The following is a 17,756-nucleotide window of genomic DNA, read 5'->3' on the forward strand; positions in this document are numbered from 1 at the left end:
ATTATTCCTTTGACGCACCTTATGTATATACCAGGGGCGGAATTCTGTACACCGTACCGATGATTGCCGGTGTCGGTAAGCCGGTCCTACCGATAAGTCTCGGTACGAGGGGATTCATCACTGCACCAAACTCGGATTTTTAAGGTGTAGTTTCCCAAAATTTTAAAATCACCCGTGTCACTTTCTAAATAATTTTCTCTTATCCCATCGAGGCCTGCATCACGATGGTCCCCGTAGAAAGCGGAATGAGTATCGCGATATTTCGCTTAAATAAACTTACATTTTAATAATTTACGATTGCGATCCTGGATATCAATCATTTTTATTTACAGACCAACACGAATTTATGATTGCCTCTGGGCTATATGGAGTGTACTAAATGTTTTAATGTTGTTTTTCTGTTGAAATGTCCACCACAGTATCATAAATCAAAGCACATATCACATAATTTATGGAGTTCCATTTGGAAAAAAATAAAAAACTCTGTAATAGCACCTTAAACAATTCCTACCAAAGCATAGTTAATACATGGTTAATACCACGAAAGGAAGAGTTTATAAAGGAAAATATCTCCACAGTCCGTTGGAATAGACTGTTTTAAGAAAGGTAATTGTCATGAATTCATATGGTTGAAATAAGTGAAAAGTTGAGAACAAGGTTTGCATGAGAGGATAATGAGATGGTCAATCACCCTCACATCTTCAACCAAAAGTGAGAAAAATGTGGCCTGGGCACATCATTTGTTGAATGAAAATCGTTGACCATCTGGATGATAGGAGACACTTATAATCTTTCACGAAGAACTCTAAGATTGAAAGCTGCAGAAGAGGGAAAATTACTTAGATGCTCCACCAGGCCCGTCCTGGACGTACATGGCTTGAGAGCACAGGCACTATGCAGGGGGAGGACTACTGGAATGACTCGGAGTGAATTATTCTAATTTAAATTATTGTTTTGTTTACTAAAGATGGTATTAATTATCCTGTTAAATGAGACACGATTGAAAGCAAGTTAACTGCTCAATACTGGAATTCTGGATCAGTGACATCATGGCAAAATTAGCATTACCGGAATGCTTTAAATAACTTTTTTTAGAAATGATATATCATTCTGTGTGTTTTGTTAATGCAAGTTAGTATTTACATTATTTAATATTTTTTTGTCAGGAATGTGTATAAGAAATTTTGAGGCAACAAAATTGATAAAAGTGTTATTTAACTATTATATCTTTTGTTAACAGGTACCAGAACACCGAACGGCACCATCACACCACTGTTCTGGCTGTAAAATGTGTCAGTTTGGGAACAGGAGGGCGCCCAAGATTTCCAGGCTGAAGGGCGCACCGGGATACGTCCCGGTGTCCCAGCATGGGCCTGTGCTCAACCAATTCAATGCTCTCAGCCACAGCATTCAGTGTTCAAGAGTCACTCGTCAAGAACATTTGCTGCTCTGCCACAGCCTATGCAATGTCAGGAAATAGGCCCAGCTAACTTTTTAATTATTTCTTATATTTTAAGAACCCCAAATTAAGCATTTATAAGATCAAGGAAGAGATCCAAGGAATGAGATCCAAACCTGCTTAAAGGGTTGATCCTAAAAATGTCTTCCAAGAATGTACCTTACCTGACAGAGTTGGCAAAAAAGTGCAATAATAATCGGAGGAACTACTTTGGAGAAATTTTTAAGTTTTCAACTTCATCTCAAGTAAAAAATATTTTCCTTTATTACCTGACATTTTCAGTGCATACATATGCACCTCCATAAAACTTCAGTAATTTTCAGTAAAACAGTTTATAATATGTCTCCACATTATTCACTACCTCTAACTGGATATTTTCAAATACACTTTGCTGCTGCTCATGGCAACCTTTCATTAACACACTCAATGCGGATGCCTTGAATTCAAGGCATCCCGCGCTAGCCTAGGACGCGGATGCCTTGAATACAAGGCATCGGTCCCATTAGGTTTCTCGGCCCGCCATCTGCCTCCGCGTCTTCTACTAGACCCTGCAATTGTGCCCAGCGTCTCAGTGTGTCTTCTCCTGTGACTGGATACAAGTCGTTTGCTTTCAGCAGATTTTTTGCCTTCTTTTTATTATTATATATTTATTATAATTTTATTATAATATTTAATATTTTCTTTATTAATAGCGCAAATTTTAATAATTTTGACCTATGTATGATTGTATACGATTAAGGAAGACATAATATCTGATATTATTGCAAAATATTTTTTCCGCGTGGCGGTGTGTTATGATAAATTTTCTCAGCATTGAGTGTGTTAAAACTTCACACTTTGTGCTTCCAGGGGCGCAGCTAGGAATTAAGGCAAGGGGGGGTTTCAGGTGCAACTAATACCGGGGAGCTTGGGAGTATTGCATACCCGCCAGGGTAAGTGGGAGGTGCAGAGGCCTTCCGCCGGAAAAAAAGTTAAGGTAATGGTTCAAAATGGTGATTTTTATGGTCTTCTGAGGGATAATTTATTACTCCTCACACTATTCTATAAGCAATATCAATCCCATTAAGTAAAATAGATTTAACTTAACAATTTCTGTGAGCTCTGGGGGGGAAGGGGTTTATCGCCCAAAACCCCCTCCTCGCTGCGCTACTGTATGCTTCAGTTCCAAAATTCATTCCTAGTTCACAAAAAAATTCTACCTTCAAACCTTATTTCATCAGTTATTGCTTCAAGAACTGAATTTTTAAATATGTACTCCCAAATTTTCACAAGAAAATGTGTATACATCCAGCTAAACCAGAATTCTTTCTTTAGCAGGCATTACAAAAAATTCAGCTGAACTGAGAGATATTTCCCGAGCCTCAGATACGAGCAATTAGTGCCGAACAAATACTCACCATAAACTCTCATAAATCTCTTCATCTGCAGTTCCACCACTAAAGGTGCCCACCCATGTCTAGTTTCTCACTTCGTTTTAAGGATAAATCCTCATCAAATCTCGTTCTGTCAAGTTTCTTGGTCTGATAATCAATGAAAACCTGGACTGGTCTGACCACATACAGAACACCATGAAAAAAATTACCCTTTAATTATAAAACTATTATCGCTCTTGACACCCTGAAACTCCTATTTCACTCAAAAAACCAATCTCACATCTCATACAGCATTTTATTCTGGGGAAATGACCTTTCCCAAAAGATTTTTTCCCTTCAAAATCAGGCCATTAAGGCAATGCTTGGGATAGGTGTATGTCAGTACTATTTCATGTGTGGTAAGGGTGTACTCCCTCTTAGCACCCTGGGCAGATATTTATTCAAGAACCATACCTCCCTCCCTTTATAGACTTAATTGCACCTTATTTGTCAAATTAAACCCCCAAATATTCTCCTTTCACCACGATGTGCACCCTTACCACACATGAAATAGTACTGACATACACCTATCCCAAGCCTCAACTTCCCTTTCTCTACATAGTCCTCATCATGCAGCCTCAATAATCTATAACAAATTATGTACCATCTGATATTAAATCACTTACTTGTCTGCCAGTGTTCAAAAACCGGGCAAAGAACTTACTTCTTGAAAAAGCCTATTGATGTGTTTCTGAATTCATGGTATCCAAGTGTGACTGCCGTCATACTTGAACTTATTGTATTTGTTTTTTACTGAGTCCTGTTGTGTTTTTCTTTTTTTGCTACTTAACAAATTCTGTTTTCTATTATTTATCACTATCTTTATGTACTACTATATATCTATATCATTTTTTTCCCCCTTTGATGATTTCTATGTTACTTGCTAACCAACAGAAATAAAATCATTATTATTAGGTATACAAATATCACCATCAATTTATAAATACAGAATGTAAAGTCTTGTAAATAAAGGTTCTAATTGAAAACGTGGGAAACATATGCTCTTAGAGCCTGATCCATCCAATACCCAGCAATTAATTTACCTATTTATAATTCTATTGATCAGTCTAAAAACCATTCTTTAATCAGAGCTCATTTTGGAGTTAACCCTCGCCCCTCATTTTTTGCCCTCTATTCCTGTTGTGAGCTCAAAATTAAATTTTTAAATAACGCTGGATTTACTAGCTGAGTAACATGTAAAGTCTGGCTGTCCTGAGTATCACTCAACACCAAAGTGGAAAGGTTGAATGATTCTTCCCGCTATAAAATGTAATTTCAGGTTAAAATAGGAGTATATTAAAGGAGAGGACAAGAGGTAGATAGTCTTGTGAGTACACGGAAATGAGTGCACAGTAAATGAGGAACTTGCATGGGTCGTAGATTGCCCTAAAAACTATTTTGAATAAGTCAAATGGATACATAAGCTCGCGAAAATACCTTCAGTTTCTCCATTCAACATCAAAAGAAATAAAAAAATTGCATTTAAAATCGAGAAAAATTTCTCTGAGCCGACCACTGCGCGAAGACACCCGAGCGTTGCCGAGGCCAGGCGTGACGTCATAGGTGCCTAAACAACCGTAGGGAGTAGGGAAATACGCTGAGCGCATGGTGTAAAATTTGTTTTGAGGGAGTATTTAGCCGCTCATCGTCACTTTATTTTGTTCTGTTATTCTTGGGCAAGTTTTCCTATTGCTATTGTGCCTAGATTATTACTTGGGATATTAATAATGCGGCATCGGGATGATGAAGTACAAGCGTTTCACTTCGTATGTTTTAGTGATAAGAAAAATGGATGATAACGTTGCCACTCGTTCGAATAGTACACCTGAAATTCATCTACATCTACATAATACCCCGCAAGCCGCCTAAAAGGCGTGTGGCATGGGGTGTTAGGACACCAGCCTTTTTTTAGGACACCAAAAATTGATGCCACGACCCTCATGGAATTTGTTAAGACAAATTATTGCTATACGTCGGCGGCAAATCGAGTTGTAAAAGAAACTTGTTATACTGGAGGATAACGATCGTAAGCTGTGCTGTTGACATTAGAGTAAGCTGTGCTGTTGAATTTGGCAACACCGAATTAACGGAGAAGGTAGTCCTATCCGTCCTACGGTACGAATTCACAGCAAAACAGTCTGCACACAATCCACATGTGAGATCGCGAATCGGTTCCGCTGCCAACACACACACAAGCTATAACCTATTTCAATAATATAGGTAAATCCATAAACAATATACTAGCATATACCATAAAAATATAGTGGGAAATAGGCAAATACTCTTATCAAAAACTGGATGTCACTGTCACATTCTTATATTCATCACGAACAACTTACAATAATAGAACTCGTTATTATGAAAACAACTATTTATTCACTGATTTAAACCCTTAAATTAGCCCACACAAGTGACACAGGTGACTTTTCTCACTACTATTCGTTGAAATAATGGAATAACAAACTTCACTCACAGTTTTTATTTCAATAGCGTGATCGTGAAATATCATATCTACGATGAACAACGGAGATTAGCACGCCACTGACAATTTTTACACTACTGTTAGGCATTTATCGATAGCGTAATAGCACTTTTTACAGTTCAATCACGATGGAACACTGATAACTCTTGGCCGATATTTTTCAACCTTGTCAAACTTTGTGCATTACAACCACTGGCACTGTGATTATTAGTTGTAGCTTAACGGGAGATGTCACGTTGAAAATAACACTATTTTGGCACAAAAATGTTCCTAGATGTCTCCAATCAGCGAGCAAAAGTTGCATTGACTGGAATTCACCTCATAATACAAGCACATACAGTCCTAAACGACGAATTCTCCGGTACCTACGAATAAACGGATGAAGTTATTGTATATAAAAGCTAAGCGGACATTAGTAAACATCAAAATCGTTCTAATTACATACTTAAATGAATTATATGCCGTCGATAACATCAATTTACAATTAACGTATCCCCCTTCCAATGGCCGTGGCTCAGACTCCTACAACGATGTTATTTAGGTATTATAAAATTTTTGGTTTAACTGCTCCAGTTTTATATTTTATGCCCTTACTCAGATATTAATATTATAAATAATGCAAAATATGAGGGCTTCCAAGCCTCTATCGTCGGATATTTATCTTTAAATATAAAATAATCAACACGTCTAACAAACGAAGCTCTCACAACTGCTGGCAACTATTACAAACAATCACAACAATAGCTTCGCGTGATGTTTAGGCACCTTTGACGTCATCGAGGCTTCGTCGGCAGTGGCTTGGGGGGTGAGGGAGTTTTTCCCGCGCTTTAAAATTCGTTATATTTATCATTAAATATCTCGCGAAGGAAAACTCAGATTTACATGCGGTTTTCTTTGTTGTATTCAGAAAATAATTTTCTGTCCACCTGTGAAATAAAAAAAATTCATGCAAGTTCCCCATTCTCTCGATCACAATTGGTGGCACACAAAAATTAATGTTTTAGACATTAGAGTACCCACCCGCAAGAAACTCCATTTTCAGTCAGAGTCACACAGAATCCTTAAATGCATGAAATTGACTTCATTTCGCACCCCCGAATCAACAATACCTAATCCAGCATTGAAGACTGCTATCATTTTGAAGAGATATCCTCATCTGTTGTCAGTGGGTTCCCTGATGCACATTGCAGTTTATAAAACTTAGTCCACCTTAAAATACCAGAGCTTTACTCTTGAAAATTTCACATTTTTCGATACTAATTTATAAATGTTATTATAATTAACCTCAGTTTACAATAGAATACATGCATCAATAATATAAATTTGTATGTATTTTCCAAAACTCAATGAAATCCAATGACCTCCATCAATATTTACAAATTGCAAGCTTTATTAATCACAGAGAAATTAAGTTTTAGTTGTCACACTACAGACACAACAAAGGGGACCAATTGACATCCAAATTAGCCACGGTCGATTATCAGGAAATCTTCAATCATTTCATTAATGGGCCAGCAATTAGAGCACAGAGAGATTTATGCTCACCTGAATGAAAAATTCACTGCAAAGATTCTGAAAAAATATTCAGAGGATATTTCATTCTAGATTTTTAATACAATAGCTGAAATATATTTTCAAATACATATACATATTAAATATTTTTCATACAAAAGTAATTTTAGACGATAAAGGGCATTCTCATGACTTTGTAAACCAATTACATAGACTCAACAAGTAATATTAAACATATTACTCTGCACGTTTTTTTAATTTTCCTCTAAAAACAATATAATAGACATAATGGCAGGATCACCAGGTAAAACCAGGTTGGAAACTCACTAATTCTGATCACTCAATACTATATTTCCATCTCTTACTGACAGAGCAAAAGTGTTCAGTGGGCAAATATCCCACTAGCCCCAACTTGGACATATTTTCATGCACATTAACAGAGAGGGACAGTATCAAATATAATATCCATTACTTATAACAAATCACAATCTTCATTAAATTAGCTTTCACTGAGATTCTTTAAATGCACATGGTAAAGCTTGATAATGAAAATGTTTCAAAACCTATCCTGGATTATTAACATAAATGATTGTGTCAAACACTGCATTATTTAATAATGCATTATCACTGGATATTGTTGTTTGTCAATAAGTACTGCTTAGATATGAATGAATTCTGCTGAACCATCTAATGAATTATGGATTTTGATATTCATCAGTTGTTAGAAGAATCACTTATGATGATGAGGTCGCCGGCTAGAAAAAAAAGAAAGATAGGACATTTAATAGTTCATGGCATTAATTTACAACTAAATATAAAGATATCTTCCTAATTTCTACATGCGCATTTGTAGAACCTTTTCCATATCAGCAATTCTACCATTAAAATTGAATTTTAACGCTGAATTTTGATGACCAAATTAGTAAGATAGACCTTTAATATAAAATTTTCATGCAAGAGGAATTATTCTGCTAGGGTGCTGAGTGGTCTCATAAACAAGAGTATTGAAACCAAGTTCGACAAGTAAAGTCAGATGAAGTCATTCCTACATGGACTTAACAGGTTTTTTTTCTACTGTCTTTTCCAACTGGGCAAAATAATTTTGATGTAAATAATTGAAATATATAATTTTCTTCAATTTCATACACATTATAAGAAACCACATACCAAAAACAGCAAGTAGCTTGAAAGCGAAAAACTACTTCTAAAAGGACACACTGTTCTGTGCTGAAAGTGCCATTAATGTGGCTGATTTCATGGCATGTAGGATAACTTTTAGAATTGGTGACCTCCGTTGAAAATTGACTGTGAATGTGTTGAAAAAACTGCAGACATGGCTGTTGAGAATGCCAACAGCAATGCATCACTTTCAGTGCATACTAAGTGCACTAACTAACTAAAACCATAGAAAAGACATAGTAATTGAGAAAATAGTATTTTGGAATATGTCAAGGGTGCAGTATAAACAGAGAATAACTATTAATCATCACCAATTAAGGGAGAATTCCTTTCATACAGTGAGAGTAGACTTTGAAAATAGAATCTTAGGAGGTTCTACTGACAAAAAAAAAAGAAAAGTCATATCCTAGAACCTTCCCCCACAATGAATGCCCTTCAAACAGCACATCACCTGATGATGACATAATTAGACTTTAAAAGCTATATTTGCAGAAAAATGCATTTAAAATTCAGAATTTTCTCTGAAGCTCTAATGGTGAAGCTGACCACAGATATAGTATACGCATAACAGAAGAAATTGATGGAAATTTCAATAGAAATGCTGTCCTATAAAATTAGTTGGACTAGAAGGTTCACAAAAAAAATAAAATTAAGGGATGTCACAATGTACTTATAATTTAGTCACGAGCAAATAAAAGATGAAAATGAAGTCAGATCATGTTGGTTACTTGAAAATGGAACAACAGTAACATCCTACAGCTTGAAAAATAAGTAGTATAGAAATTTTGTATAAGAACCAAATTCTATGTGCTTAATTTTACTTTTGGCATCAATTGATGTCATCTCTGACAGCAAAAAATATTTTTAAACATAATATGCTACACGAATTTTAACATTTTTAAAATTTCTCAAGCATTCATAATTACAGCAAAAACTATACATTTTCGAACTAATATTTTCCTCCAAAAAAAGGATGGGAATCTCATTCCATAATCCTAGTGCAATTGGAGACATTTTATTCAACTCTATATACAATGTGTATACACGAATGATTCATTCATTCCTTCCGTGTACTCGGTCCTTCTTCTATAATATGTTCCCATCCCTTTCTTTCCGTACCTGTGAATTTGTTTGTATAGTAAAGGAACATGTAAAATGTCGGACAAGGGCAAAAGTGAAGAGGAAAGTGATAAAAGCTGAAAATCGGAGGGTAAAAATGCAGTCCGACTGAGACTCAAACCAAGAACCTTCTGGAACTGAAATAGTTTCCTATTTAACATCAATAATGACAATAATTTACTGAAATCTGGGTCGGTTAAAAAAAAATTTTTAATGAGACTTTATATGACGTTTCGGTAATTATGACTCACGTATTCTCTCGAGTTATCACCTGAAACTTTAAAATTTGTGGTTTAGTCACGGCCGAACTCCCCCTTTAACTCGTGCTGCAGTAGGAGAGGTAGCGGTGGGTAGCGTTACTCATGAACACGTGAAGCGTGGGAGCAGCCGCAGGTGTATCGGATGTTTGCAGGGGCGAACACGCGCAGGAACCGGCCGAGACAAAGATGTATATCAGAGCAACGCACCAGGCCAGAATATGATATCTCGGGGGATATGGCCTAGTCCGATGCGCTTCGAGGGGGCACAATACCTCGGCGGAAAGCGTAACTCTTGAAACGTAATATAAAAAAATCAGTCCTCTTTCTTCGCACGAAAATATTGTGATGTACAACTTTTTAATGGCTTTCAGATAACAAAAAAATTCTTGTCGATTCGGGCACCAGAACGCTACCAGCTGGTGAAGTAGGTTCTGTATGATTCTCAAAGATATATTTTTATATTCTCAAAGATATTCTGATTCCGTTTCCTTTAAATCGGTGATGTTATACTTTCCAATAACTGCGTTAATAAAAAACGAAATCACAACCGTGGAAAGTCTGCAGGACGGGAATATAAGCACGGATCTTTAAATTCCCCACTTTAAAGCGCGAACCAATACCTCATTACGCTATCCAGGGTTCAGGGATGCCGACTTACAAAAAACATTGGGGGGCCCTAAACCGAGGATCTTGCCCCAGGAAATTTTATAAGTAGTGAGTTTTAAGTTTTTTAAGCATTTCAGAAGAGTCATATGATCAACATTAGAACCCTGATAACTCGAATCTCAATATCTGGACCCTCCGGGAAAGTCGACAAGCCTGACACATTTTTTTCCTCACACCCATAACCCATTGAGGGGGCTCGTGACCCTCGGGCTCCATGGAGTCGGCGCCACTGCCAGGTTTCCCTCGTCTATATGACGGGGATGCAATGGAATGTAGGTAGAGGCCACCACCTTGTAATTCGGGAGGCAAAACAAAAAAATTACTAATCCGTGATCATGTACGATGAAGCTAAAAACGCATGATATTTATTTAACAGTGCTTTTACTCTCCATTGCTATCAATGATTGATGGCTAAACGGGGAAAAATACCCAGCGTGGTCCTTGGAGTACATTTAGAATTTCACGAAAAAGGTAAGTTCAGAAGCTGATAAAATTATGATGCGGGATCTAACTCAGTTTGAATTCAAAATTTACTTTTTTAATCGTTTACGATAAAAAAATTCGTTGTCCAGATTTTCCAAGGTATCTTTTTCGGGAAATGCTCATCTTGAAACTGAAAAGCTTATTCATCTCCCTTTCTGGAGACATTCACGGTCAACAACAAGCTACAACATTTCGAGGAATATTTCTTAACGAAGACGAAGGTAAAATACAAAACACAGCACGAAATAAATCGACGAAAACAGCCGAATAAATCAGAAAGGAGCAAAAAAAATAAAATAAAACGAAATTTTCGGGGAGTGTGGTCAAAATAGCACGGGTGTTCCAATCGAAAGTCAATATCCAAATGATCATCAAGAAATTCTGTGTTATCCCCCACGATTACGTTCATTCATTTCCTCTGTTTTTTTCCAAGATTTCTTCATAGTTGCATTTATTCTGACTTGTTTCTTCAGAAGACGCTCGTTTTCTTCCCCTTTTCCCAATAACTCTGATTTCACCATCACCCTGGCAATAGTAGCCAGCCCCTTCCAAACACTATGTCCCCTAATTTCCTCCAGCAACTTCCTTCCCTCGATGACAAGCACTTATTTGTCTTCTCATCTATCCCACGTAATTTCTTCATCCTCCAAGCAAATCTCATTCCCACAGTCACTTTCAATCTGTCTTTATCGAGTTTTCTTAAGATTCTGGTTTCGGAATCACATGGCCCACGTCCTGTATATATACTTACGTATCTTGTATTGTATTACCATTCTCACTCAGGAGAAAAACTGCCTAATTAACCAATGAAACGCTACGATTCCATTCACACCAATCGAAAAATCAGTCTCGTGACTAAAAAAAATCATTTGGTTTTATTCTTGTTCCCACAAGATCTTAAAGCCGAGCAATTAAAAAATTTAGTCAGCATTACACACGTACCGAAGAATTCGAAAGCAGTGACGATGGACCACGAAAGCTAAAACATGCAGTCATTCACGAATTTATAAATGTTTAGGGAGCTTTCAAACTACCAATAGAATATGGACGGAAAAGATCGCCGAATTATTTGGTAGCAAGAAGTTTGACAGCTGCAAGACCGTAGAATTACGTTCGTAAAGTCCAAATTCTACATTTTAGTGAACACAGTGAAGACGATTGAGCAATGCAATCGCGCAAATGATTCAAGAATGAAGTAGCAATAGGAATAATTATTCAAAGCGCTTCAAATAGCCTTTAATAGTTCTTTTTTACCTATAGTGGCCTCTTACCACTAGTTAACTGCCAAGCCCTTTCAGGCTGAAGAAATTTTTAATATAACGCATTCATTAAGACTTGACGAGCCATTGTATTTTTTAATTCATTCATTTCCTCCATTGGGAAAATAAATCATATTCACTGATCGTTAACTAATCTGAAATGCGTCCATTTCACGAAGAATGCTTGGAAAAGTAGGCTAAGCGCTGAAATCAAACGAAAAAGGTAAAAAACCTAGAAAAAGTGGTGACTTTTAGGGAATGACTTTTTACACTAATTCGAAAGCCGGAATTAGAATAATTCGGTTGTTTTCGGATTCGGATTAAAACTGCCACACGGAGTTACCTGCGCCCCGCTGGAGACGGGAAAATATGACATCTCATCAAAAACGTCAACGATAACACCTGAAGCACTTCTGCTTCAGAATTATTTAATTTCAACTGACATTCATGCAAGGGAAACTACATTTTGAGCATCAAATTGAAAACAATGACGGTGTTAAATAACAAAATTTTTATTTTTTTGGGATAAAATAGTGTTTTCGAAGTAACGCCCTGTATAGTAACACCATTTTCCGGGTAGTACCGTAATGACCTTAGCGCTAGTTTCTAAAGGGGATACAAAAGTTATCCCGCGCAAACGACATTTATGTTGGAATATTACATCTTGAGAATGAAATTGAAAGCAATGACTGAAAGAATAAATAAAATTTAGATTTTCCGGGATTTTTGACATGGTAGACAGCGTTTTTCATTTCAAGTACAATTCAGAGCTGAGGTTTTTCCCTTTATACTTTTATAACATCTGAAGTAAAAATTAGCAATACCAACAGGCCTATCGAGGTAGCGTGCGCCTACGTAGGTATTGAGACAATAACACTGAGATTTCGGGGCACTTCATCGCTACTATGCAGGTATGGTACGTTAAACTACATATAGAGACAAAGTTATGTGAAAATTAATATGTACCGACATGGCAAACTACCCACATTGGTATCCACTCAGTCACAAGTTCGCACATTGCAGTAGGCAGCAAGCGGGGCGAATTATTTCGTTATCACTGGCAGAAAATCGGGTCTGCTCCAAAAGCAACACATCTCCTACAAAGGCATGGGATTCGTTTTTCTAAGATACGAGAAAGACTGACAAGCACGCCAACAGTGCTCGCCACAGGGTTGAGATAAAACTTCCGCTATACCCCATAGCGTTCCAAAGCGGAAAAAAATATCATTCAAGCCGACAAAAACTATGATTTTCGAACGGAAAAAAAGAAGAGCTGCCGCGCGCCGGTCGCAATCTTAAGATGATAACAACTCATACGATTCTCTTCCACATCACCACCGAACTCCATCCAAACGAAAATATATTACATGAATCGGATAGATTACGAGATCATCGTTTCAAACTGAGCGAAAAGTATTGAAAAAGAAGCAAAATCATGCATACTTAGTCTTAGAATTTTATTCATATTGATAATATAAACAGGAAACACAAACAGAGACCTTGATTAGTTAATTATCAACCAAGTACAGACTGAAAAAATTTTCATCATTAACTGAAAGCTGAGGATATAACTAAAGGTAGTCCGAATCAAAAATATTACACATACTGCTTTGCGCGGCTTTAGCGCAGGTTTGAAGCTCTCAACCAATTGTGGAAGTCCTTCCTCCCTCGCGTAGCCATCCTTGATGGCCCGCGAAGCCCCAACATTTGTACCATGAGCCTTGGTACAGATGCCATGGAAATTAAGGAATGGATAGCGTAGTGGTCTGCGCATTGGCCCGGTAAGCCAAAGGTCCGTTTTCCAGGGGAATTTTTTCTCATGGCAATTCATGAAAATTTCACCGCCGTTCACGAGGCAGGATAAGAAATATTACACAAATATTTCAAAATATCTATGGATTTTATTAAATGCATTATGGATTTTATTAAGTAGCCGCCCGTTAAATTTTAAATATTGTTCTGCGACTCTTTTGGAAACTTCGAACTTCCGATGCGATGTCAAAGAATAAGTTTTACAGAGAGTTTTTGAAGCGCAGGGATATTTCACTAAGGTTGAGCCATAAAATTCAACACAATCAACTAGAAGAGTGCTATAAAATGCTAATTCAGCGTCGCTTGCGAAGCAATACAGCGTAGGAAGCATTATGATGTGCTACGGTGTTAGGTTCGCGAAAGAAACATTCTACACTCAAGGAAAATATTCCGACGTGGAACAGCGAAACACGGAACGACTGAATTTTCCATACAAACGTATGATAAGTTCTCTTAAATTAATCTCCGATAAAGGTAGGTTTAAAAGGAAGTGAACTCGTAGGATTCCACAATGTGTAGGTCGGAGAAATAGTCTATTTTAAGCTCATTCTTGAATAAATATTTGGATTAAAAAAGAACTAACATAAGTATTTGAACAAAAATGAAAAACGCAATATTCGATCTGCTTACCGTTTAAACAATTAATGGGCATATTTAAATTCCTATTCAATAGAATTTTAACAAAATTCCTATTACGCCTGTTGAGGGAAATGAGTTAATTTCCACAGGGTTCGCAAGGATCGGCGAGTTAGTGTGAAAACAATAAAAAGCCCGATGTGGACATAACACGGTCACCTATGTCTTTTTTATTGGTTTGGTATGACACAAAACAAAACGATATTCCCATCACATTACTGGCTGATGATAGAAATAGAACTATAGCAATAATTGATGGGATACATGGGTAATTATAATTTGACGTGAATTTTTCATCCTGGCAAGTAAGAAGGAAAATGTTTTGAAAGAAACGGTAAGCTCACACTTATATTACTTAGATAAACACTCATACTACTCACAATAAATATCTTAGACAAGGAGACGACAAAATATTTATTGGTTTATTATTATTAAATATTTATTTACCTTTAAAGGTTGTTTAAAGCAGTCGACTACCAATGGTGCTAAAATAAAAATAAATTAGATAGTTACCAGAGTGAAAAGATGAGCCAGATCGTGTTCGTCAACATCGGGGAGAGAGACAATTCGTTCCACATATTCACTCGACACTTCCTCCAGCGTGCGTGGGTTCCAAGAAGGCCTCTTATCTTTGTCAACAAGAATCGCTCGCACACCTGCGACAGATATAAAATTATTAAAACAGTATTAACGCAAATAAAAGTTTTCAACAACCACGGAATTGACAAACAATAAATTAACTAAAAGTGGTTCAAGGCGAATGATTTTTTCTCTGTGGATCTTTCGCATAACTAAAAGTGCACTCACTATTCGACCCGTTAGCTGATTCAATACTTTCGTACTGGTAAAAACATAAAATTACGAACGCGATACAAAATGAAGACCGTAGGAATTATTATACATTTGTATGCTATAAAAAACAATGCTATAACTGTTTACCATTCTGTGTAATGTGAATTATCTTAAATTACTTGTTCGCCGAGGTATTAGCGAGAAATAGAGCATACAGTTGTACTGTTAATAAATTTTGTAGACACGATAACAAAAACTCGTTACAAGCACACATGTAGTAATTATCATTTAAGGTCGATAAAATAAAAATAAAATTAAATCAATTCTGTGAGTATTTTCTTCCTCACTTCATTCAATGAGGCAGAACCGCAGCTTTGGCGCTGCCTATGGATTCAGTGCAAAGGGGTAGTTCTACAAGGCGAATAAAATTTTTGACTGGGGACTGGGACTGAATTGATAATAGGAAAATTCATACAGAGCGTTTGAGACGAGTATGATAATAATTGAGAAAGGATTTAGAGGCATAATGTTAAGACAGTGCTCAGTTAACTAAAAATATACGGTTTTTCCTACCTTCTTTGAAGTCTGGTTCGCAGGACATTCGGAAGGAAATGAGAATTTCACGTCGCAGACAGTGTGCCAGCGGCCTCGTTAGTCCCAATTCCATCGACCGATGAATGACTTTGAGGGACGTGGGGGAGAAAGTCCTCATGGCAGCCAGACACTTCTTCGCTAGCGGAGACCCATCGTCACTGAGCTTCTTCACGACCGCCTCCACGCTGCCTTCGCTGAAGATGTCTCTGACACGTGCGAGAACGTCTTCGTTGAGGAGCCTCTCCCTCTTGCCCGCTGAAGCGAACTCGTGCTCGTCGAGAAGGGACCGGATCTTCTCGTCCGTCGGGTCGTCCATCGCCAACAATTCCCGCTCCAGCATGTTGAACCTCTCGGGCGCGATTACGTGCGAGATCACGCCAACGTTCTTCGCGTCCTCCGCAGTTATGTTGGTCCCCGTGAGGGCTAAGAAGAACCCCACGCGTCCCGGCAACTTGGACGCATACCCGGACGCCCCATTGTCAGTGTAGAACCCAACAGCCGCTTCGGGAAGGCTGAAGGCGCTCCTATCCGAGGCCACGGCAAACCGACAGTGCGCAGCCAGAGCCATTCCGGCGCCAAGAGCGTGACCCCTGACGAGGCAGACCGTGGGCACTGGCATGCTGGCCATCAGGTTGAAGCCGCGATAACCCTCGCGGAAGAATGAGAGCCGGCCGTGCTCGTTCAGCGAGGCAATGCCCTTGAGGTCTCCGCCGGCGCAGAAGACCTTGCCTCGTGAAGTTACAAGGACCATGTTGGGCCCAGAGTACCAGCTAGCGAGGGCAGATGACAGGAGTGGGATGGCCCGCGTGCTGAGGGAGTTGAGAGCCTGCGGTCGGTCCACCTGGATGATCGCCTTGCCCTCGCTGGTCGTCATCACGGTGACGCCGTCCACGGTCTTTGCTTCAGAGGGGATTGCCATTGAGGGTGCGGGAGCGGGTGCAGCGGATGGGGATGCAGAAACCGAGGAGAGGGGTCTCCCCACCATCCTGATGCCGGGGCATCTCAGAGCCTTGAAGAAACCCATCATGATCCTACAAAAGGATAAAAAATAAGAGATATAGTGAGATTGGAGCAGTTGGATGATGGAGTTCAAGTAAAATCATGGCATAAAGTGAAAGAATTGATCTTGTTCTTCCGGTACAGTTGTGAGAGTCAATGTCCTGGACGAAAGTTTCTTTTTCCTTTCTTTACAGTACGTTTCCTTCAAGTCGTAGACTGAAAGACTGCGTTTTTCACAAATGATTAGCTGCCCATAATCAATAATCTTTAGCCTTTTTCGCACATTTAGTTGACATGAGACCAATCTACCATGCTAAAAAACTAGTTGAATTTCATACAAATAAGGAAAAGAACAAATCATTCTGAAAATAACTAACTCTGGGGGAAACATAGCGTGGATCTATGACTGAGAAATAAACTAACAAGTTCTATGTACCAGCACAATAATGTGCAAAGATCACTCTCATCTTTTCATTTTAACTATGAAACACTCAATCAGAATCAATCTAAAATAAAAACGGAGTTATAGTGGTATTTCCAATATATAATAAGGTCATTCCTTTTCTCCCTTCGAATTGGGTACCCAGTTACTCTCTATACATGGTAAGCGGCGACGTTCAAAAGACAGAATTGACCCTAATTACCTTTCTACGTTCCCCAATCGGTATGAATTTATAATATACAATATTTCCTATATCCAGCACAAGGGATCTGACCACTACCGAGAGGAATATAAGCCACGGTATTCCATCCAAGGTAGACTCACGGTGGACAATGAAGAGAGAGCTTTAAATAGCAGACAAAAAAATGAGGTTGGGGTTCAGTGAGAGGGGAGTCCATGAATTGAAAATAGGGAGAAATTGAAAAAAAGACAGTAAGTGGACTTACGCAAGTGACTTGAGGGGGTAAGGGCGAGGATGGCATTGCTGCCACGGTCCTGTTGTGACATGGGGATCGCTAAGTAGAGAGACAGCGAGAGCAGTGAGCGTTTTCCTCGCCGCATTTTCAATACAATCTTCCCCCATAAAATATCTCATTCACATATTGGATAATAACAACACCTAAGTGTAAGTGGATATAAAGTGTAACAAC

General features: G+C 38.2%; 1 protein-coding gene and 1 long non-coding RNA gene across 2 annotated transcripts in view; one reads left to right on the plus strand and one right to left on the minus strand.

Annotated features, from left to right (window-relative positions):
- LOC124174043 lies at positions 1–1,627 on the plus strand. Its single transcript, XR_006868846.1, has 2 exons — positions 1–144; positions 1,241–1,627. It is a non-coding gene; the product is annotated as an uncharacterized LOC124174043 (long non-coding RNA).
- A 5,094-nt stretch (positions 1,628–6,721) lies between these two features.
- The window catches only part of LOC124153641 (3-hydroxyisobutyryl-CoA hydrolase, mitochondrial-like), a 42,548-nt gene continuing 31,513 nt past the window's right edge, over positions 6,722–17,756 (minus strand). Inside the window, exons 2-4 of the mRNA XM_046526935.1 lie at positions 15,645–16,696; positions 14,793–14,935; positions 6,722–7,620 (exon numbers count right to left, since the gene is read on the minus strand). Of these exons, the coding sequence (XP_046382891.1) occupies positions 7,600–7,620; positions 14,793–14,935; positions 15,645–16,696 (1,216 nt within the window). The 3' untranslated portion in view covers positions 6,722–7,599. The remainder of the gene's footprint in view (positions 7,621–14,792; positions 14,936–15,644; positions 16,697–17,756) is intronic.

This window comes from Ischnura elegans, chromosome 2, assembly GCF_921293095.1.
Source record: "Ischnura elegans chromosome 2, ioIscEleg1.1, whole genome shotgun sequence".
Lineage (NCBI taxonomy): Eukaryota > Metazoa > Arthropoda > Insecta > Odonata > Coenagrionidae > Ischnura > Ischnura elegans.